General features: G+C 33.3%; 1 protein-coding gene across 1 annotated transcript in view; it reads left to right on the top strand.

The window, feature by feature from the left end:
* The window catches only part of LOC129751814 (feline leukemia virus subgroup C receptor-related protein 2), a 117,179-nt gene that overhangs the window by 87,802 nt on the left and 5,363 nt on the right, over positions 1-24,014 (top strand). The window contains exons 6-9 of the mRNA XM_055747542.1: positions 12,106-12,247; positions 12,758-12,948; positions 20,396-20,520; positions 20,921-21,031. Of these exons, the coding sequence (XP_055603517.1) occupies positions 12,106-12,247; positions 12,758-12,948; positions 20,396-20,520; positions 20,921-21,031 (569 nt within the window). The remainder of the gene's footprint in view (positions 1-12,105; positions 12,248-12,757; positions 12,949-20,395; positions 20,521-20,920; positions 21,032-24,014) is intronic.

The following is a 24,014-nucleotide window of genomic DNA, read 5'->3' as shown; positions in this document are numbered from 1 at the left end:
CGGATGGACTAAGATCGTTGCATTTTACGAAACATATCCACTTTAAAGTTGGCGTAACCTTATTTTTTACATGTAGCGGTAGCGGATATGTATTTCGTTCGTTGTACTGGAAATTGGATTTCGTGCAATGTTTCGAAGTCGCATTCATTTGCACAAACAAACCAAAAAGCGGATTGCATGTAGCAAAATCACAGGATTAACACTGATTTGAAAGATCGCACAAATGTCGCAGTTCGCAATAATGAAGAGGGCAACTAGATTAGAGCGCCACGCATTATAAAAAAGGTCGCCATAGTGCAATGATAGTTTCCGGAATCAAAATTTTGAATACAGATTTTAATACAGATTTTTGAGATTTTATACAGATTAAAAAGATTTTTTGCCTCGAAAATACAGATTTAAATGTGGCAACGCTGATCATGACGTGATTGCACACAAAACGAAGAGAACAGTTCCGAGTTGATGTTTTCCCCTCCTCGAAGGAATAAAATCACACCAATGAAACAACAGAACGAAGCTTACCGTACACGAATGCTCACGAGCGATCGTTGCCCGACGGACCGAGTTAACATTCCTCGCACCCTTCTCTCACTCGTTTCCCGTTCCCTTGTATCTATCACTTTTAGCCACGCCCCCATGCGTTGTCCGATTGATGTGTTCGGCTGCCGAACGAAAACGATTTTTTCTTTAATTCGCTGAACTGTTCGTTTGCTTTGCTGATGTTTCTCCCCCGATTGCTGTTTACTCCTGCCGAGTTTACCCGAAGCTTACTTCCTGATGCTTTCCGAGTTGAAGTTTAGATAGCATCATTGCAGATTGATCGCTCCTCAAGCCATAATCAACAATACAACAACAACAACAACAATTGCAGATTGAGTTTAACGAAATAAAATCGTTCTGCAAAGAAGGGCAAAGTGCGAGTATGTAGACTCGCGATTTTAACATCTCTGCGTAAAACCTGTACTCGGTATTAGAGAACTATTCCTGGGATACAGGTTTTCGGTTTTGGTATTACCGGTAAAACTATTGACTGCCTTTTTTATCAACGAAAATCGAGTTTTCATCACTATTTATTTAAACAAAATTAAGACTTGTTTAAATTTGGTTACAGATTGAACTTTTTCCAAAATTTCTGTTCTATTCACTTTTTTCCACTTTTGAAACTTTATTTTCAGTTTAAATAAAATGGAGATTAAAAGTTTTGGCAAAGTCTGAAAAGAACTAGTAGAGCTGAACCCGAATCTCAATTTTGGAAAAAAAAAATCAATTTCTCAAAAATTCAAAACTTAACACATTGTAGACCAAATTTAATTATGAAATTAATAGAATTTGGTCCAGTGGGTTCTGGGGTATAAATGCTGAGTGTTGATGTTTCCCGGCTAAGATTCCTTCACGGTCGTTAATATGTTTAGATGTTATAGAAAGAGGGGGGGGGAGTAGTTTTTTAAGAAATTTCTTACAAGGGGAGGAGGGAGAAAGGGGTCTGGAAATGCTTGGATAATTAGTGAATGGCCCCCTAAGCTGATGTATAAATCATTTGACCATTAAAAAGCATTAGAAATGTCAGGAAATGCATAAGAAGATGTGTTCATAATTACCCCATAGGACGGAAACTATGGGGTAAATATGAACACTCATCTGTGAACCAGTGCGAATAAAATTTTTCAAAATTTCTCCAAAATCCAGACAAAGCATCATAAACTGCATGTAAAACAGTGGAAAACAATATTCTAGCAGGATTTTCTATGATCTGATATTCAAAACATTGAACACTGTCCGAAACGATTTCCGTTTCACGAGGTAATGATTTTTTAAAACATCTGAAATGATATCATTATGATTTGAAAACAGATCGGAAACACCTTACAGCTATCAATCGGATGTTAAACTACCACTTTTGGAACTTTTGGTGTTCATTCATCCCCCACAGCAGCGCGTATGGCACTTGTTCGGAATTACCCCGTGTTCATAATTACCCCACTTGACCCTAGATCAATTCATTCTTTTCAAAATAACCAGTGAATTGCGAAAAAATGTCCAAAAATTACCGTGGTTGAATTCAAGGGAATCTTTCGATTGCTTTGATTCAGTTAAAAAATACGCCAACTTAAATAAAGGTGGCGATGACTTTTGCCAGTCGCTCGTGTTTTTTTTACTTCCGTTGTGAAATTTTAAAAGTTTTAAATATTCAAGTACGAAATAATTGTGAAACTGTTGAAAAATACTAAAACTTAACAGCTGAGATGCGAAGGCAGTATGTTCGCAAGTTGTTTGTGAAATTTAAGGGAAACTTTGAGCAATTATTTCTAATAGAGGTTCAAGCTGCTGGCTGCGGAAAGCGGAGTGTTATTTTTTTTTGTGCTATCATCATTCAGTATTCAGCATTCGGAAAATCGTTAAATTTTTTCATGTTTCTGAAATTTGGTGTTTTAGTGATGCACGTTTTATGCGAGAACGAAATGACCAAAAGCGTTGGTAGAACCGATTTTTTTGTGACACGATGAAAAGCGCTAATTCAATGTGGTGGAAAATTCCTGCTGTAAAATGCTAAGTGAAAAGGGAGTTAGTTGCCCTAGTTGCGCAAGTGAAAAAAGTATTTATATTAGTGCATTAGATTTTTAAATGAGTTTAGACATCTGATACGACTTTGTAAATACATTTAAAACTCGCAATAAACTATCTGTATATTAAAAAAAAATGCGCTTACTAACAGAGATGTCTGTTTTAGCACTGAAGAAAAGATTATTTGAAAATTTTATTAGAATTGCTTTCGATGGCAAAAAACGGTATGATTGGATTGAGGTAGAATAAGAGTTCATTGTTTGCATAGGAGTTATGTCAGCGAAATGAATTATTTCCAATTATCGGCATTTTATTACCAAAGTAGGCTCTAGATCCATGGTAGGCTCCCTCAACCTGGTGATAGAATGCCGCGGGAAATAATTTAATTATCAACAATCAAAAGAAATAGAGCTGTCATCAGACGAATGTGCTTTTTCACTTTGCCTCCTGCTACCGTTTGAAACTTTTTTTCCGCAATTGGATCTGTTTCTACAATTTATATGAAAGTTTTCAGCATTGATAAAATTAGAGAGGATTTCTGTCTGATTTATTAGCATTTAAATGTTCCATCATTTTTCATCTCTAAGAAGCCAGTTGATAAAGGCCCACTAAATGTGTATTACAGCACCTCTTTCACAGTACGATCACTGACTATACTGACTGAACACTCGATTTCGTTTGTTCGATAACTTTTCCAGCAGTACGCAATATCGATTCCAAAGTATGCATCGATCGCTTTTTATTAACCTTTCAAAGAAAAATAGGTAATTTAGACGATACAATCGAGCTAAACTAAGGTTACCAGGATTTTTCCTGCACGTACCTATTTTATTAAAAACCCTGGCAAAATCCGGTAATTTGATTTCAAAATCTTGATCGAAAATCCGGAAAATATCCGAGAAAATTTGGCCAAAACCCGGGAGTTACTCAACACAAACAGTGTGCCAAATATTCGTTTCAATCATTGAAAGCCGAAAGCAACACAAGCTCAAAGCCGCGCAACACTTATTCCTGTCACAATGAAGCTTTTCGACTTTCAAGCTCACATGAAGCCATTGTTGCTGTCAGTCTTTTCCAATTGAACGAATACTAGCCCGGCTTTTAGTCCAATAGGAATGAAAGCTGGAAACCGCCTTTGATGACTGTGTGCGCTGTTCATATTCACATTCATTTGAAAGGCGGACATTTTCAGTCATGAAGGATTGGAAGAGCGCCAAGGAAGGCTTGAATACAGCAACAACAACAAACACTACTGTGTGCGGCGGTGTGAAGGACATGATGCGGTGTATGTCAATTCGATTGCACACAAGATTGTTTTGATGTGTGTTGCTTTCAGTGATTATCTTATGGAATAAAGGATTGTTTTGGGATACATATACGTTTATCTTTCCAATTCTAGTTATATTTCATAAAAATTTAAAATATGAAAAAAAACACTAAACTAATTTTTGGTTATCTTTCGTTTTGAAAAATAATGATCTTCAAACTATGTCCTCGGTAGGCGACGGATTACGCGATTTCCATTACAGCTATCATATAAAACATCTCGTAGTGCCTATTTATAATGAATATGGAAGAAAAAAAAATCAGGTTGCGAAAATTTTGTTCAAGGACCTGCAAAAATATTCATGAACAAAAGCATCAATCATTTTCAATTGAGTATGACTGGAGCGGCTTTCAAATGAATTTGAAAGGATTTTGACAGGAAATGAATACGGTAAAAAGCTCCTTTACTTTGAAAGATGCAAGTATGAAAGCTATTTAAATGCCTTCACTTTGACAGTGAGGATGCTGTCAGTTGAGTGAAGATTGAGCTTTGACTGTGAAAATTTTGAACACTGAACACAAATCAAGAAAAAAAAACTTGAAAACATTTTTTTTTCATCAGCAGTTTTTAAATGGTATTTTAGGCCCAACATGATTATTTTTTTTAAACTTGCTAAAAAAGTTTTGTTTTGGACGCATAAATGAAAAAAATTAAAACATTTTTGTTGTTTGTTTTGGCTAATAAAGAGAATAAATTCGGGCAAAATCCGAACTTTTTCAATGAAATCCGGCCAACCGGGCCGGATTTTTGTCAAATTTTGTATTAAATATCCGGGCAAACCCGAATAAAACCGGGAAATCTGGCAACCTTAAGCTGAACAGATAAATTTTTCCAACAGGGACTTTTTTGTCAAATTTTGCAAGGCTCGTAATACCAATGATAGCATAGCATAGCAAAGGGTGACTACACACAACTTGCATTGGCTGATACACATGGTACAACTAATAATGAAAAACAGTAGAAGATGCCAAAATGAGAATCTGGATTCAATTCTAAAATAACTCTTTAGGTGCAGAGAACTCATACGACCCTTAAAGCTATTTCAGAAAGGAACGGGAAGAGTGCAGTTGAGGGAATCCTACATGCCAAATAGGATTGATGAATGATATAATGAATGAAACATGAAACAATCTCACCAAAGTTCCACATCAAGAGTGTTGAATCTTCTAACATTTTCCAATCGAAGCAATCCAAAACAAAATATTCATAAAGCAATTTGTACTACTGTACTGTAGCAAGCTTGTTGTCAAATTAGTTTGGGTGCAGGGTTCCGAAAATCACTCAATTCTCATGAGAGACACTGAAACGATTTCAACAGCGAAAGCCAAACCTAAATTCAGTTTCTTTTTTCACTCAATAACTTTTCCTGCTCACTCACTCACTCACTCATTCATTTACTGATCGATGATCGGATGCTGTCTGCCTGATGCATCTTGCTTTGTTGTTGCTGTTGTTGGGGAGGACCAAAATAGCCATTCAAACACACAGGCAGTATGTATGTACATATGTATCTGCCGCTGTGGCTGAAAGTACGCAGGCAGTATTAACCGATGATTGAGTTTGAGTGAGTGAGTGAGTGGATTTTCAAATTGGATCTTGTATCAGTAAGTGCCTCAATCACTTCTGATACACCAGGTAGTGAGTTTGAGAGATAGACTTTAATGCGAATCCGCTCTCGCTTTTGAATCTTGTTTACATTGACTTCGCATTGCCGCTCGCCGACTCTCTAGGGAACTACAGACAGCAGCATTCGGCTTTGAATTTTTCCAACTAGAAACCTATCATGAGCGTTTCTTCCGAGTGATTTTCGGAACACTGTTTGGCTGTTTGTGTTTTTTCACAACATCAACACAGGATAAGGTCATTTCTCTATCACTTGCACTAAGACAACATAATCTTTCTATCCCAAATCCCACAACCATAAAAATGACCATTTTTTGTAACACAACGATCCGGCACACCGAGCGCGAATTTACACTTGAACTTAGCATTGAAATCGTGGGATTCAACAAGTCCAAAGTTATAGGGTAGAAGCACTAGTTATTGAACAGGTACCAGATATTGAACACTAGTAAAACATTTACCGATTAAAACAATAATATACAGTAGAAAAATGAATCAAAATTCGTTGTGCCACTATTGAAGCGTTTTCTACCAATGTTCAAATTTTTATCAAGAATCTCGGACTCATAAAGCCACAATCCCCGAAACTTGAATATGTGTTCAAAATTCGGCTTGGTTTTTCGACTGGACGAAGAAAACAACCTATTTTTGATTGGGGGAAAAATTGGATAAAAGACAAATAAACGTCTAAGATAATGGTATGAGTGTTTTCAACTGAGTCTTTTTGAATGATTTCTGGAAGAGCGACAGCCTTTATTATCCTTATTTTCTTAAAATTTAACAAATTAAAGTGTTCAAGCATTGGATCACAGAAAACGCCAATGTTTCAATTATTGAACGTTCAATCTTGCAGTGCTCGTTTCGTAAAGAAATGCATGTACCAGTTATTGAACAAACATCGGTTTTTAAATGTAAACAAACTGTTTCTTGGTTGCTGCGTCAACCAAAATCGCCCCTGCAAGGCATACTATCAAGCGAAATACCCCTAAATATATGCAATGAAATTCAATGTTTACGTGTTCAATAATTAGAACATTGCCTGTTCAATATTTGAATCATTGTGTTTAATCATTGGGACAAAAGTAATTTTGAATAAAAAGGCTTAAATAATAAATTCAAAACATATTTCCGCGAAAAAAATACATATATCGATTCGAAGCAGAGAAATAAGTTTAAGCTACGCTATCAAAATTTTATCAGAAAAACCTTTAGTTATTATTTATTGGTCACAAATGTGTTGAATCCCAAAGATGGTGTTCAATATATAGTGTTCTTACCCTACATCATTAACTTGTTATTTAAAAACGATCACTTCAGGCCAATTGGAAGAAAAACGAAATCGAACGACAACACTGCAATCAAGCAAGGTTCTTTCAATTCCAGGAGGCAAATAAACCTCTCCGAAAGACCATGTCCTTGAAATTGGAGCACTTATCTCGGTGGTCTTCTCTACTGTGAACATCCGGCCACACATTGATACCACTAAATTTCATTTTTTTTTAGATTCACTGGATTAAAAAACGAAAATTATTGGAATTATTAGAAGAGCGGAAAAAAAACCCGTGCGGTGTCAATAAGGTATCGCCTACTCATCGCAATTTTCGTAATACCAACGATAAGTGGCAAAATTAGACAGAAGATGATCTGATTTTTATTCTAAGTTCCATCACTGACCACACTGACTGGATACTCGAGAAATGTCGATATCAAAGGCGGTTCGATCGATGTTGTAGCCCGGCTAGAAAATTAAACCAAACATTTGATAAATATCGATCAGTTCAGACTACTCGAACGGACTGAATAGGTTGGAGACCATGCTATTTAGTAAAATTTTTATGCTCGAAGTGCTGCCGCGCAATGTTGAAGGTCGGAGGCTTTTAGCCAAAATTTGAACGAAATTTTGTTCTAAGTGTCATGTCAACGTGATCAGTTGTTCAATGGCAGTGTGATCGGAGAAGTAGGCCTTGGGTTGACCGCAGTGCACGCGTTTTTTATCTCGTCCGTCAAAACTTACAAAAAAATTAATGTTTCTGATTAAATTAATTTGAAGATACACATAATAAAACTCTGCGAGTGTTGATAAAGGATGCTTTTAGATGGACAAGTCTAATCTTGGGGTGGATCCACTGAATGAAAAAGGAAAAACCAGTGGTGATGTAAAAAGGACAGGTTATTTTTTGTGTCGTCGTCTTTGCTCTTCGATATCGCGTGGTTTGATTATGGGTGTTCCTAGAGAAAATGTCGAATATGATTTTCTAGTTTATTGTGAATATTATTTGTAAATATTCTCAACGGTAACAAATGAGAGTTGAAAATTTATGATAACTGTGGCAGGGAATATGGGAAAATAATAAAAAATTGGATAAGTAGTGCTGTAAATTTTCAATCAGTGCCTTGGCCACGATGCATTTGCTAAGCTTGCTGTGACCAATTTTTTTTAAACCAAATTGTATAAAACTGAAATATATGTATTTAAAATTTTACGGGTGAATCATTAATAGATGAGTGTGATCGTCGAAGGTTAGGGGATGAATATTTCGAGCCTCGTTTCGCTTAAGCGCTATACGGCACTAGAAATCATTGATAGCAGATTAGAAAGAGGAATTCACCATCAGGCCAGATGTTTTACTTTTGTTTAATAAGTTTGTTCCATGATATTCATTTTACTTACAGTTAGTAAAAATAAAGAATAGATTCTAGTTTTTTCCCTGCTTTCAGAAACAGTATCATGAAATTTTCTTGATGGAAGAATACGCCTTAAAGTAAGACTTCTGGTTAAAAAAGTACATTTGGATTGATAATAACACTTAAGAGTTATTCACAATAAGTTTTTCGATGACCAAAAAAATCGAGTTGAGACGGAGAAGTAGGCGATGGCTTGTTAGAATCGCACGTGTTTTTTTTTGCTTCGTCGCGGTGAAAATTTAATTTTTGAATTTCAAGTTGTTTGTCATTGTGAAATTGTGAATTTTTCTTGGGATTAGTGGATAAGCATAGAGATCAATAATTGCATGTTTCATTGTATGTGCCCGACCCGATTCTCCGTCGGTTTCATCCACCTCCAGCAGCTGACATCGATGAATGATTCGCTGCAAGAGGAAACACACTTCCTGCAGCAACAATTGGTGAGTTCGTTCCATGATTCTTCTTATTAATTTATTCTGAACTGATTTGCCAATCCGGGTGTTTCTACCTGAGAGTTAGAATATTTTCAAATACCTACTTTTAATTGATTTACAAAAAGACGTAAGGTTATTCCTCGCATTTTGCGGGCAGCGCAGAGGAGTTTTTTTTTTCTATTGCAACATACATTTTCATCTAAAAAAGTACAATTTCGGAACCATATTTGGGTTTCTTTTCATAATGATGTGTGGAATTAATATTATGTTTTTGAAACAAGGCTGGAAGGAAGTGAGATGCGCATAAGAATTTGCATCAAATCGTCGTACAAATAAAAAGATTCTTCAAATTATGTTGCGCCTTGGAACCTGACCGTTTGTACATATGCTCGTTTTATAAATCACGTTCCAGGTTTCAATTTTGCGAGTTAGTTTTTGAATAATGTTGTTTTTTTTCTTCGTTATGATTCGTTGCCATGACGACACATTTGAATTGTTCGGGTTACTGTGTCTGGTTGGAGATAGGACCGGTTACCTTGCTATCCTTCGACTCGCTGCCTTGGCCTATCCCAACTATGGCCTGGATTGTCCGTTTGGCTCCGAAGTTCCCTCTCAAGCCGCATGCAAATATGGAACAATGGCCGAGTTCCGAAATGGTTTTCTGCATGCACCGTACCGGAATTTTATAAGCTGGATGTTTCCGATTTTATGCATGCAATTTAAAACACTGGCACTTCTTGATAATTAGGTACTTATTTTAATTGCACTTAGTTTAGTTTAGGTATTTAACAAATTTAGGTATAAGCTAAAAAAGGCGATGTGGTTCGAAACCAACCAAACGCTATCAGACTCGGGCGGCAACTGGAGATCACGAGCAGGTTGGCTGGGTAACAATAGGTCGTCGTCGGGTGGCTCGTTAGCACTAGCTATCGCTTTTCCTCCCTCCTCAGTCCATCTCACAAATTATCAAATCCTCACTCATCAATTCCAGGGTTGTGCATTCGCACGGTAAGTATCAAACAGTGTCAGTCATGGATGTGTGGTTAAAGTCACAAACTTTCAATTGATTATATCGATGTTCAAATCTTTCCCCGCAAAAACATTTCGAATTTCGAAAGATTTTGTGAGGATACTTTTTTTCTGTTCTTTCAATATTTATTTTCAAGATAATGTTGAGATATTGAAGTATAAGTGTCACATTCAAATTCAGCAACCTCAAATGAGTTGAAACCATGGTGCAAAACTGTGTTTATGAAATAAAGAAACCCCACAAGCCATTACAAAAATTCTATTTTCTACCTCACTTATTTGAGAGCATTCTCGTGTTGATGGCAGAATCTCAACGATACAGTCGCAAAAAATCCATCCAACTTAATTTGTACATTGAAAAACAAGGACAAATTTAAACTTGCTCTCACACGAGACAACTTCCATGAGCTATCTGTAAAGCAAAACTAAGCTGAGTCAGTCAGCAAAATTACAGAAAAAGTCCGGAGGCGAGAAACAGAGAGAGAAAAAAAAAGCTCGACCGTGGTCAAAAGAATTACAAATTCATTGCAAGCTCATTTTACTCGCTGGTTTTATTTTAGGATCATCATCACCATCCCGGGTCCGGTTCGGTCCGGAGTTACGGGAAATCTGAGCTGCCGGAAGAGCCGAAAAAACGTTTTAAAATTTCAGCTCCAGTCGAGGAAGATTTTTTTTTCTTTGGAACTTTGGAAAGTTCCAGTTGCAGCGATAAGCTTCATTTCTCTCATTAGCTTTTGTTCGGTGTTTTTTTCCTTTCGCTTTGTTTGACTTGAGGGAAAAAGTTTGTCTAGTTTGACAGTTCAGAATTACAGGTGATTTAATCAACGTTCGTTCGTTCTTTCTAGTGTCAGTTAGTTTTTTCTGGAAGCTTAATCTATTTCGTTGATTGAAACCCAACTCAAATGAATGAGGTGTTTTTCCCGATCTTAGAAATTGTCTATGCCATTGGACTAGTGCTTAAACAGTCGATAAAGAAATTATTTTTCACATCCTGCATTTGAAAAAGGAAAAAAAACGCACAAACCGAACCAATAAAACTAATGACCCACGGCCAGCTGCGATCGGTCATTCGATACAGATGCAATATGTCAAATAGAGCCCGGGTCCGGCTGTAGTTTAATTTAGTTGACCGTCCCGGTCCCAGTAGGCGCGATGAAACAGCTCTTTCGGGACTCTTGGCAAGGAAGCGTTTCCAATTCCAAAGCCTACTGCATGGTTCTGCTAGGTTTACTATTGCGAGTCAAACTAGCAGTTCAGACAGAATGTTGTTAACATAGTGTGCCATGTTGTGAATGAACTTCGTTTTTCATCCAAAGCTCAATATTGAGTCGAAACCTCTTTGTGGTGAAACGAAAATAAATTGAAACACTAAAAATTGAAAAAAAAAACAAAAAAAATGCAATTTTGTTAACACTCTCATTCGTTGTGATCAGTCAAGCTTGAACATTTGTAGAGTGCTGTCATAAATTTCAGCCAATAGTTCTAACTATTTTTGGCACAAGGAAGAGGTCGTAATTTAATAACCAACGAACACATTTGCATACTCACTTACTGGTTAAAAGCTTGGACGACCATCGCCATATGGGAAATAGAATTTTTTGTTCCTGTCAAACATGATTCGAAATGCTCTTCACGTTGTATTTTCTATATTTAATAAAAGCGCACCGAAAATGGATGAATGGAAAAAACTACCTGAAAGGACGGAGGATACTTTTTCAAGTAATTTAAATAAAACTGATTTTCGGGTTGAGTGAAATATTAATGAGCGTAAACTAAAACCGTTCATGTTATCGGTAGCCATTTTTGTTGAATAAAACATTGCGCTGAATTATGAGAAATTTGTAGGTATATTAAATTCCGCAGGACTCAGACTCACACCCTTGGTAAACGGAAAATAAAAACCACATTCATCCAAATTGCAATTTCGGCAAACCGTGTAAAATGCACGGAATTGCATGGCGGCGGCCTTCAGCTGTGACCATATCATATGTCTGTATAGCAGAACCGCAGCGCCATCTCGTTGGAACAACCCGGGGTGGCACAATAGGTTGCTGTTGCTGCTGGTTGTTGGCTCTGGAGTGTGACACGCGGTGAATAATTTATTAACTTTCATTGCAATGAAGAGAGAGTGTGGGAGAAGCTAAAAAAAAGTGTAAGTAAAACACTGCACGACATCAGTGTGACTCCTGCTGCAGCAGCTATCCTCCTCATCATTGTGTTTTGTGGAGTGAATAAATTTTCCTAGGACACGAGCTCGTACATCGTCTGAGTGACACCAAATTAGATCCGGCTGAGTGCTTTTCCGGGGTCACTTGTTTAACGCTGGCAAATTTAGATTCTGCTCGAAGATATTTAACCTACTATCCATCCATCTAATCGCTGTGTTTATCTCTGCTATCTTTCGTTCTTTCTCTTGTTGTGTTTTTCTACTCTGTTTACTAACAGCTCGGTATCGCGGTTGGCTTTTTGGCACCTCCATTGTTGGTGCAGAATCACGATGACTTGGATCTGATTGGCAGTGACTTGAAGCTTATGTTCTACCTCGTTGCCGGATTCACCAGCCTGCTGGTCGTGCTGGTCCTTGTCTGTAAGTATACGTTGATTGTAGTAGGCTGTAAGATAAAAATCTTCTTGAGGCTATACATCATTTGAAAAATAAAAATCACGCGGCCAACTTTGATGGCAATCGACGATGATTAGTTTTGTTTTAATAAGTTTGTTGTTCGTTTTCTGTGTTTGTTTAACAAATCCTTTCAAAGAATTTTTTGGTTAAAAGCAACTATTCTTGGGAGTTTTTTTCTCCTGGTGAATGAATCATCGGTTTAGAGCCTTGGAAATGTATGAGCTTTGTGATTAACTCTAGTCTTATTTCATAACTTTTCCTCCTAAACTAGATTTAGTGATGGTAAGCACAAATTGTGACCTCCAAGGCAGTAACTCATCATCAATCTCATCTGCTACACCTTTTGTTCTGGGGTGCATAATGAGAAAGCTACCGGACCTCACTTCAAACGCTTCCTTCACGTTCGCCCAGCAGCAAATAATGCTAATTTTTCCCGTCTAATTAATTCTTCTACTTCTCCCTTGTCGTCGACAGTTTTCAAGGCCGCACCCCCGACTCCACCATCTGCGGCCCAGGAAGCCACCAAAAATCCGAACCCACTTCAATCGTCGCCGTTCCTTCATTCCATCAAACGGCTGATGCTGAACCGGAACTACATTCTGCTGCTCATCTCGTACGGCATGAACGTCGGTGTGTTCTACGCCATCTCGACCTTACTCAATCAGGTCAGTATCTAAGCGCTCCTAAAACCCTCCCATTCGTCGGAATATTAATATTAATTCCGTTAATTTGTAACGCTCCAAGAGGATTACTACGGCACACGAAAATGGACCCTATTTTCGGTATCTTTTTTTTTTGTCGGTCCACAAAGTAGGATTAAACTCTTGCCGACCGGAAGGACCGGTACCGAAATCACTTGTTCAGAGCCGGCTGAATGAAAATAAGACAACCCAGAACCTAGCTTCTCCTTGCTTTGTTCATTTGGCAAAATTTGAGCACCCACTTGGGTCAGTTGGGTCAGTTGATGGAACGTTAACCGTTCAAACGATCTCCTGCCAAAGTTGGATACGCTTCAGGTATTCTCCGTCCGGAATCAAAAGTAGTCTTGTTATTTTTTTTTTTTTGGTGGAGAAAGCCCCTTTTCGACTTCCACTCACGCTCGCTTGACTGGACAGTCTACATCCGAGTGGCTCCAGAGAGTAATTAGATTAACTGAGGGAACAATGAACCATTTTTTTCAGAACCGTTGAACAAATTTGAAATAGAAAACCGATACTTGCCCATATTTCTAATATTTTTAATATTGTCAAAATTTTCAAAACTGCCAAAACTGTCAAAATTGTCAAAATTGTCAAAATTGTCAAAATTGTCAAAATTGTCAAAATTGTCAAAATTGTCAAAATTGTCAAAATTGTCAAAATTGTCAAAATTGTCAAAATTGTCAAAATTGTCAAAATTGTCAAAATTGTCAAAATTGTCAAAATTGTCAAAATTGTCAAAATTGTCAAAATTGTCAAAATTGTCAAAATTGTCAAAGTTGTCAAAATTGTCAAAATTGTCAAAATTGTCAAAATTGTCAAAATTGTCAAAATTGTCAAAATTGGCAAAATTGTCAAAATTGTCGAAATTGTCTAAATTGTCAAAATTGTTGAAATAAGCAAAACTTGAAAAATATGTTTAAAATTTTTTAAATGACAAAAATGACAAAAATGACAAAAATGACAAAAATGACAAAAATGACAAAAATGACAAAAATGACAAAAATGACAAAAATGACAAAAATGACAAAAATGACAAAAATGACAAAAATGACAAAAATGACAAAAATGACAAAAATGACAAAAATGACAAAAATGACAAAAATGACAAAAATGACAAAAATGACAAAAATGACAAAAATGACAAAAATGACAAAAATGACAAAAATGACAAAAATGACAAAAATGACAAAAATGACAAAAATGACAAAAATGACAAAAATGACAAAAATGACAAAAATGACAAAAATGACAAAAATGACAAAAATGACAAAAATGACAAAAATGACAAAAATGACAAAAATGTCAAAAATGACAAAAATGACAAAAATGACAAAAATGACAAAAATGACAAAAATGACAAAAATGACAAAAATGACAAAAATGACAAAAATGACAAAAATGACAAAAATGACAAAAATGACAAAAATGACAAAAATGACAAAAATGACAAAAATAACAAAAATGACAAAAATGACAAAAATGACAAAAATGACAAAAATGACAAAAATGACAAAAATGACAAAAATGACAAAAATGACAAAAATGACAAAAATGACAAAAATGACAAAAATGACAAAAATGACAAAAATGACAAAAATGACAAAAATGACAAAAATGACAAAAATGACAAAAATGACAAAAATGACAAAAATGACAAAAATGACAAAAATGACAAAAATGACAAAAATGACAAAAATGACAAAAATGACAAAAATGACAAAAATGACAAAAATGACAAAAATGACAAAAATGACAAAAATGACAAAAATGACAAAAATGACAAAAATGACAAAAATGACAAAAATGACAAAAATGACAAAAATGACAAAAATGACAAAAATGACAAAAATGACAAAAATGACAAAAATGACAAAAATGACAAAAATGACAAAAATGACAAAAATGACAAAAATGACAAAAATGACAAAAATGGCAAAAAATGGCAAAAATGACAAAAATGACAAAAATGACAAAAATGACAAAAATGACAAAAATGACAAAAATGACAAAAATGACAAAAATGACAAAAATGACAAAAATGACAAAAATGACAAAAATGACAAAAATGACAAAAATGACAAAAATGACAAAAATGATAAAAATGACAAAAATGACAAAAATGACAAAAATGACAAAAATGACAAAAATGACAAAAATGACAAAAATGACAAAAATGACAAAAATGACAAAAATGACAAAAATGACAAAAATGACAAAAATGACAAAAATGACAAAAATGACAAAAATGACAAAAATGACAAAAATGACAAAAATGACAAAAATGACAAAAATGACAAAAATGACAAAAATGACAAAAATGACAAAAATGACAAAAATGACAAAAATGACAAAAATGACAAAAATGACAAAAACGACAAAAATGACAAAAATGACAAAAATGACAAAAATGACAAAAATGACAAAAATGACAAAAATGACAAAAATGACAAAAATGACAAAAATGACAAAAATGACAAAAATGACAAAAATGACAAAAATGACAAAAATGACAAAAATGACAAAAATGACAAAAATGACAAAAATGACAAAAATGACAAAAATGACAAAAATGACAAAAATGACAAAAATGACAAAAATGACAAAAATGACAAAAATGACAAAAATGACAAAAATGACAAAAATGACAAAAATGACAAAAATGACAAAAATGACAAAAATGACAAAAATGACAAAAATGACAAAAGTGACAAAAATGACAAAAATGACAAAAATGACAAAAATGACAAAAATGACAAAAATGACAAAAATGATAAAAATGACAAAAATGACAAAAATGACAAAAATGACAAAAATGACAAAAATGACAAAAATGACAAAAATGACAAAAATGACAAAAATGACAAAAATGACAAAAATGACAAAAATGACAAAAATGACAAAAATGACAAAAATGACAAAAATGACAAAAATGACAAAAATGACAAAAATGACAAAAATGACAAAAATGACAAAAATGACAAAAATGACAAAAATGACAAAAATGACAAAAATGACAAAAATGACAAAAATGACAAAAATGACAAAAAATGACAAATATGACAAAAATGACAAAAATTACAAAAATTACAAAAATTACAAAAATGACAAAAATGACAAAAATGACAAAAATGACAAAAATGACAAAAATGACAAAAATGACAAAAATGACAAAAATGACAAAAATGACAAAAATGACAAAAATGACAAAAATGACAAAAATGACAAAAATGACAAAAATGACAAAAATGACAAAAATGACAAAAATGACAAAAATGACAAAAATGACAAAAATGACAAAAATGACAAAAATGACAAAAATGACAAAAATGACAAAAATGACAAAAATGACAAAAATGACAAAAATGACAAAAATGACAAAAATGACAAAAATGACAAAAATGACAAAAATGACAAAAATGACAAAAATGACAAAAATGACAAAAATGACAAAAATGACAAAAATGACAAAAATGACAAAAATGACAAAAATGACAAAAATGACAAAAATGACAAAAATGACAAAAATGACAAAAATGACAAAAATGACAAAAATGACAAAAATGAAAAAAATGACAAAAATGACAAAAATGACAAAAATGACAAAAATGACAAAAATGACAAAAATGACAAAAATGACAAAAATGACAAAAATGACAAAAATGACAAAAATGACAAAAATGACAAAAATGACAAAAATGACAAAAATGACAAAAATGACAAAAATGACAAAAATGACAAAAATGACAAAAATGACAAAAATGACAAAAATGACAAAAATGACAAAAATGACAAAAATGACAAAAATGACAAAAATGACAAAAATGACAAAAATGACAAAAATGACAAAAATGACAAAAATGACAAAAATGACAAAAATGACAAAAATGACAAAAATGACAAAAATGACAAAAATGACAAAAATGACAAAAATGACAAAAATGACAAAAATGACAAAAATGACAAAAATGACAAAAATGACAAAAATGACAAAAATGACAAAAATGACAAAAATGACAAAAATGACAAAAATGACAAAAATGACAAAAATGACAAAAATGACAAAAATGACAAAAATGACAAAAATGACAAAAATGACAAAAATGACAAAAATGACAAAAATGACAAAAATGACAAAAATGACAAAAATGACAAAAATGACAAAAATGACAAAAATGACAAAAATGACAAAAATGACAAAAATGACAAAAATGACAAAAATGACAAAAATGACAAAAATGACAAAAATGACAAAAATGACAAAAATGACAAAAATGACAAAAATGACAAAAATGACAAAAATGACAAAAATGACAAAAATGACAAAAATGACAAAAATGACAAAAATGACAAAAAACGACAAAAATGACAAAAATGACAAAAATGACAAAAATGACAAAAATGACAAAAATGACAAAAATGACAAAAATGACAAAAATGACAAAAATGACAAAAATGACAAAAATGACAAAAATGACAAAAATGACAAAAATGACAAAAATGACAAAAATGACAAAAATGACAAAAATGACAAAAATGACAAAAATGACAAAAATGACAAAAATGACAAAAATGACAAAAATGACAAAAATGACAAAAATGACAAAAATGACAAAAATGACAAAAATGACAAAAATGACAAAAATGACAAAAATGACAAAAATGACAAAAATGACAAAAATGACAAAAATGACAAAAATGACAAAAATGACAAAAATGACAAAAAATGACAAAAATGACAAAAATGATAAAAATTACAAAAATTACAAAAATGACAAAAATGACAAAAATGACAAAAATGACAAAAATGACAAAAATGACAAAAATGACAAAAATGACAAAAATGACAAAAATGACAAAAATGACAAAAATGACAAAAATGACAAAAATGACAAAAATGACAAAAATGACAAAAATGACAAAAATGACAAAAATGACAAAAATGACAAAAATGACAAAAATGACAAAAATGACAAAAATGACAAAAATGACAAAAATGACAAAAATGACAAAAATGACAAAAATGACAAAAATGACAAAAATGACAAAAATGACAAAAATGACAAAAATGACAAAAATGACAAAAATGACAAAAATGACAAAAATGACAAAAATGACAAAAATGACAAAAATGACAAAAATGACAAAAATGACAAAAATGACAAAAATGACAAAAATGACAAAAATGACAAAAATGACAAAAATGACAAAAATGACAAAAATGACAAAAATGACAAAAATGACAAAAATGACAAAAATGACAAAAATGACAAAAATGACAAAAATGACAAAAATGAAAAAAAATGAAAAAAATGACAAAAATGACAAAAATGACAAAAATGACAAAAATGACAAAAATGACAAAAATGACAAAAATGACAAAAATGACAAAAATGACAAAAATGACAAAAATGACAAAAATGACAAAAATGACAAAAATGACAAAAATGACAAAAATGACAAAAATGACAAAAATGACAAAAATGACAAAAATGACAAAAATGACAAAAATGACAAAAATGACAAAAATGACAAAAATGACAAAAATGACAAAAATGACAAAAATGACAAAAATGACAAAAATGACAAAAATGACAAAAATGACAAAAATGAAAAAAATGAAAAAAATGAAAAAAATGACAAAAATGACAAAAATGACAAAAATGACAAAAATGACAAAAATGACAAAAATGACAAAAATGACAAAAATGACAAAAATGACAAAAATGACAAAAATGACAAAAATGACAAAAATGACAAAAATGACAAAAATGACAAAAATGACAAAAATGACAAAAATGACAAAAATGACAAAAATGACAAAAATGACAAAAATGACAAAAATGACAAAAATGACAAAAATGACAAAAATGACAAAAATGACAAAAATGACAAAAATGACAAAAATGACAAAAATGACAAAAATGACAAAAATGACAAAAATGACAAAAATGACAAAAATGACAAAAATGACAAAAATGACAAAAATGACAAAAATGACAAAAATGACAAAAATGACTAAAATGACAAAAATGACAAAAATGACAAAAATGACAAAAATGACAAAAATGACAAAAATGACAAAAATGACAAAAATGACAAAAATGACAAAAATGACAAAAATGACAAAAATGACAAAAATGACAAAAATGACAAAAATGACAAAAATGACAAAAATGACAAAAATGACAAAAATGACAAAAATGACAAAAATGACAAAAATGACAAAAATGACAAAAATGACAAAAATGACAAAAATGACAAAAATGACAAAAATGACAAAAATGACAAAAATGACAAAAATGACAAAAATGACAAAAATGACAAAAATGACAAAAATGACAAAAATGACAAAAATGACAAAAATGACAAAAATGACAAAAATGACAAAAATGACAAAAATGACAAAAATGACAAAAATGACAAAAATGACAAAAATGACAAAAATGACAAAAAGACAAAAATGACAAAAATGACAAAAAAGACAAAAATGACAAAAATGACAAAAATGACAAAAATGACAAAAAATTACCAAAAATGACAAAAAATGACAAAAAATGGCAAAAAATGTCAAAAAAAAAAATTATTACAAAAAAATATGACAAAAATGGCTAAAAAGGACTAAAAGTGACAAAAATCACAAAATTAGGATATTTAAGATTAATATGTTGAAAATGGATAAAATAAAATAAAAAAGACAAACATGCATTATAAGTATATTTTTCTTCAAAAGCTTTAAATTATTCGAATTTCAATTAACCACCTGGATAAAATCGAGAAGATCGATGATCCCAAATATATGATATCGCTTACAAAAATATTTATCATCCACCGATTTTCCCCCACCCTCTCGATTCATTGATATTCAATTACCTGGTCAAAGGACGAAAAAAAAGCCAGGAAAGCAAACAAATCAATCCTTTCGAGCTTAAAAATGCTCTTGATAGGAAGCCACTCTCAATCGCTGGGGTAAACCGGAAAAGTAAACAAGATCTGCTCTGTGGCCAGATGAAGCCGGGATTCCGTTTTTAACCCTCTGGCTGGCACTTGTACCTTCTAGGGTTTGTTCGGTTGTTTATTTAGAGCTTTTTTACGCCATCGGGGAAACACTGATTTCAGAGATGCTCACAACTTTTAGGATTCTATTGAGAGTTTTTTGTTTGAGAGAAGGTTTTTTTTACTGTTTGATTAAACTGATTGTAAGGTTTTATTCTCAGATAAATAATAATGTGGGACACCGTTTAAAAATAGGAATCGTTCTCGTGTGCCTTCCGTAGTCAGAGAAAAGAAGGGAAAGACCATAAAACTCATTTACGGTTATTGTCTTTTTCTTTCCCTTAACCAACTTTTTATCTTCAACAAATGGCGCCAAACAACCGAACGACCAACCGACTGGACGACGGAACTATCGCAGATTGTTCTCACCCACTATCCGGGCCACGAGGTGGATGCTGGCCGCATCGGAGTCTGTATCGTCTTTGCCGGGATGCTGGGCTCGGTCGCCTGCGGAATTGTGCTCGATAAGACCCATCGATTCAAGTAAGCAAGCAAACGTGACGGCAATTGGCGCCCAACTTTCGAGCCACCATCATCGCTTTGTAGATTGTGGATCATTGAATCGGCGCTCAATTGTCCGTCCATCCGAACTATAATTGAACCAATTTCTGCCAGTAGATTTCCACTTCCAATCCAACGATGTACATTATTGAAAACGAAATTAGTTGGCCCCATCACTACTCTTACTCAATTCGATTATTAAATCTTTTGAAAATAAGAAAATTTCCCGAGAGGGGAAAAAATCACTCGGTACAACTTTTCTCAGCAGTACATTTCATCCCATTCATGTCGATACTCAATAACCCCAATACACATATAATAACCTCGGTATCCTTTTTTTTCTTTTTCTTTTACTTCCTCTCATTCACGCTGATCCCGCCAGAGAAACGACATTGGCCGTCTACATTTTCACCATGATTGGAATGTGGATCTACACCTTCACCCTGTCGACCGGTCACATCTCGGTGGTCTACGTCACATCCTCCCTGCTGGGGTAAGTATGAGCTTGTATTTTTTTTCCTTCCTCCCATTGGCGATCCTGCCACATCCATGCAACTTATATATTTCAATGTCAAAGGGTCGGTCGGTCGGTTGTTGGTAATGCGATTACCCTTTGCCACCGGTAGGGAAGGAAAGTTTGTCTTTTGCCTTCTTCCGGTATCAAGAAGAAGGGAAAAAGGATCCGGAAGGCGCAGCACCGAGCGTATTACTGTTATATTTACTGAAAGGATTCCAGCACATCCAGTCATCCACTTTCACCATCAGCCGTTTGATGTTTTCTAAAAGGGGCTGCGTTGTCACTTGGTACTGGTAGTTGGAACCGCGAAGAGGATGCCAGCCACTTAGTTCAGGACCCAATCATCAAAGCACAAAAACCGAACAAATCATTACAAATCGGATTTAAGTTCATTCGGGGTGGCATATTTTCCTGGATCCTACGCCGTCTACAAATTTGCAGTATTTATCTTGCCTTGACTTCCAGTAAATAGCTCTAATAGAAGAAATCAAATTTGTAGATCATTCACTTCAACTGCAGGGCTTCATTAAACCGTTATTTCGCAAGAATGATGTTCTTTGTATCGGGAAACATATCCAACATTAAAGCTTCTGCTAGAAATTTTTTTTTGTTCTTCTCAAATCTAAATCAAATATGAGAAAAGAGATCAGTACCAATCCAAGTAGCCACGCTATAGTACGAGAATTTTTATTTATCAAGTGTTTCGAACGATTGAGAAAAAAAACACGCTGTTTATAAGAAAAAAAATACTAGCTAAAGGATCTAAGTAGTGTGGTAGATGGTTTGCTTGCAAGTCAGCCCGCTTTCCATAGCAAAATATTGTAAAAACTTTTAGAAAACTTTTGTAAAACTACCAGCGCTAGATTCGATAAGTGTACAACATCAAAATTTTTACTAAATAGAAGCTCTGCGTTAGTAGTTTTTTGCCTCCATAAAATTTAACTTTGACATTCTCAACAAATGTCAAAGTTAATTTAGTATTTTCTCTCAGTCTCAGAAAACATAGTTTCATATAGCTTTCCGATCTAAAGTTGTTTCTGCAGCTCGGACAAGATTCTCATTTCAACACTAACTACAAGTTTTAAAGCTTTAGCTATTTCAAAGAAGTATTTGAACCAAAAAAATCAACTAAAGCGAAGTTCATTAGCTTAGAATCAAAAATAGGGATGTCTCAGGAACTTGTTGCAAATAACGCAAGAAAATTTTAGCTTAGCTTACTTTAGCTTGGTTGACTACTCATATCCACCTTAAATCATTGAGCTGGAAATGCTGTGAAGATATGCTTATTCAACAGAAATTAAGAAAAAAGACTTCAGGTAACATATTTTATTAGGATTTGCTCAACTAACGCATTTCCAATTCCATGATTGTTGCAATAGTTGCTACTTCGTGATTGATCGAGGCCATCAATTTTGTGCAAGGGCCAACAGAATGGTGCTTGGGAATATTAGTCTGTGATATTAGTACCTAGTTGTCAATGAGGGATTATTGGTAGGATACTTCAAAGGATCAATTAACTACCTGTGGTCTCTTGGTATTCCAAAGATTTATTTTGAAAAATCTGAAACAAAGGTAAGTCAATATCATCAACTATAGAATTCGTCTATACATCTGCGAATCTATATTTAAATATCCAAGGACGGGGTTTTGTTAATAGGGGATTTATCTACATTTATCTATGAGGTAGTTAGTTTGAAAGACAAAAGTATTGCAATAAAATAATTATCTTTAAAAAAACTTTTTTTAAATCTTCTTCAATCTAACTTATTTCCCTAGCTGTTGTTCCTGTTATATTGGTGTATTTTCAAATATGACCCTTAAGAATGAAGAAACAGATAATACTTCACAGTACAACTATAAAATTTTTGAAATCTGAAAGATTTGTTGATGAAAGCCTCGTTGTGTTGGTTAAAAATGTCAAAAGAGCTGTCAGTTGTGATTTTTGATGAAGGACATTTTTGAAAACTCATCAATAAGATTTTACTCTGTGTTTTTGATTTCGCTATTACGGAGAAGAAAAAGCTTGAGCTTGTTATCAACTTTAAACGAAACGACGAAAAAATAATTCCTCTCAAACGATTCAATCTAACCAATTTAATGCCACTTAATCAGTAATGAAAAAAAAAATACCAGATCAATATTGAAAAGATACATAAAGCTAAATAAACTTATACAGTTTTCTGATAATCTTGCAAAAAATTTGTCACTGGTACTATAGTTTTACATATTTGCAATATTTGTTTCATCCAAATCCACGGTATTCAAAATTAGTAGATTTCATCATTATTTAACTGGAGTTTGACTGTCAAATGCTTATCTAACTGAGCTTGGCCTCATTTATTAATAAATATACAAAATAATTTAAAAATGCTTTTTTTTTCGCGGTCGCGTTTTGCTTCGATAATGGGTGATGGTTTAAAATTGAAGAAAACTATCGGAATATTAGCCACTGATAACCGGAAGTGATGTGCATGTGAATGATAAACCATTATCCGTTTAATGAGGGGTGTTGTCCTCGGGAAATTGAGACGATTTGATGACGAGTTTTTGTGCTGTGGAAGGCTTGATTTATTTTGGAGATTCACTGAAGATATGAATAATTTTTGAAAGAACAGCAATTTCTTTTTAAAACGGTGAAATTCCTTGTCCTGTTGGTTATAAATATTATTTGTGTGAGAAAATATCGATATAAGAAAGAAAGTACCACAAAAAAGAAAGAAAACGTGAAGAAGGAAGTCTCACAAATCAGTGTGACGAGGGAGAATACAGTGCTTTTGTGACAAATTTTTGAGAGAAAAGTTAAGCTGTTCTTCAATTTTACTGAGTTTTCATGATAAGGTTATGCAGTTAGAAAAGCCGTGGCTGAAAATTATGCCTTGGCAATAGCGAAAAAATAGTGAGGTTTTCAGACACATGTTTTCAGACACATGTTTTCAGTTGCTTGCGATTTTGGTTGGGG

The sequence above is a fragment of the Uranotaenia lowii genome, chromosome 3, assembly GCF_029784155.1.
Source record: "Uranotaenia lowii strain MFRU-FL chromosome 3, ASM2978415v1, whole genome shotgun sequence".
In the NCBI taxonomy this organism is placed as follows: Eukaryota; Metazoa; Arthropoda; class Insecta; order Diptera; family Culicidae; genus Uranotaenia; species Uranotaenia lowii.
Note: the sequence above shows the minus strand (reverse complement) of the source record. Positions and strands in the feature narration are given on the sequence as shown.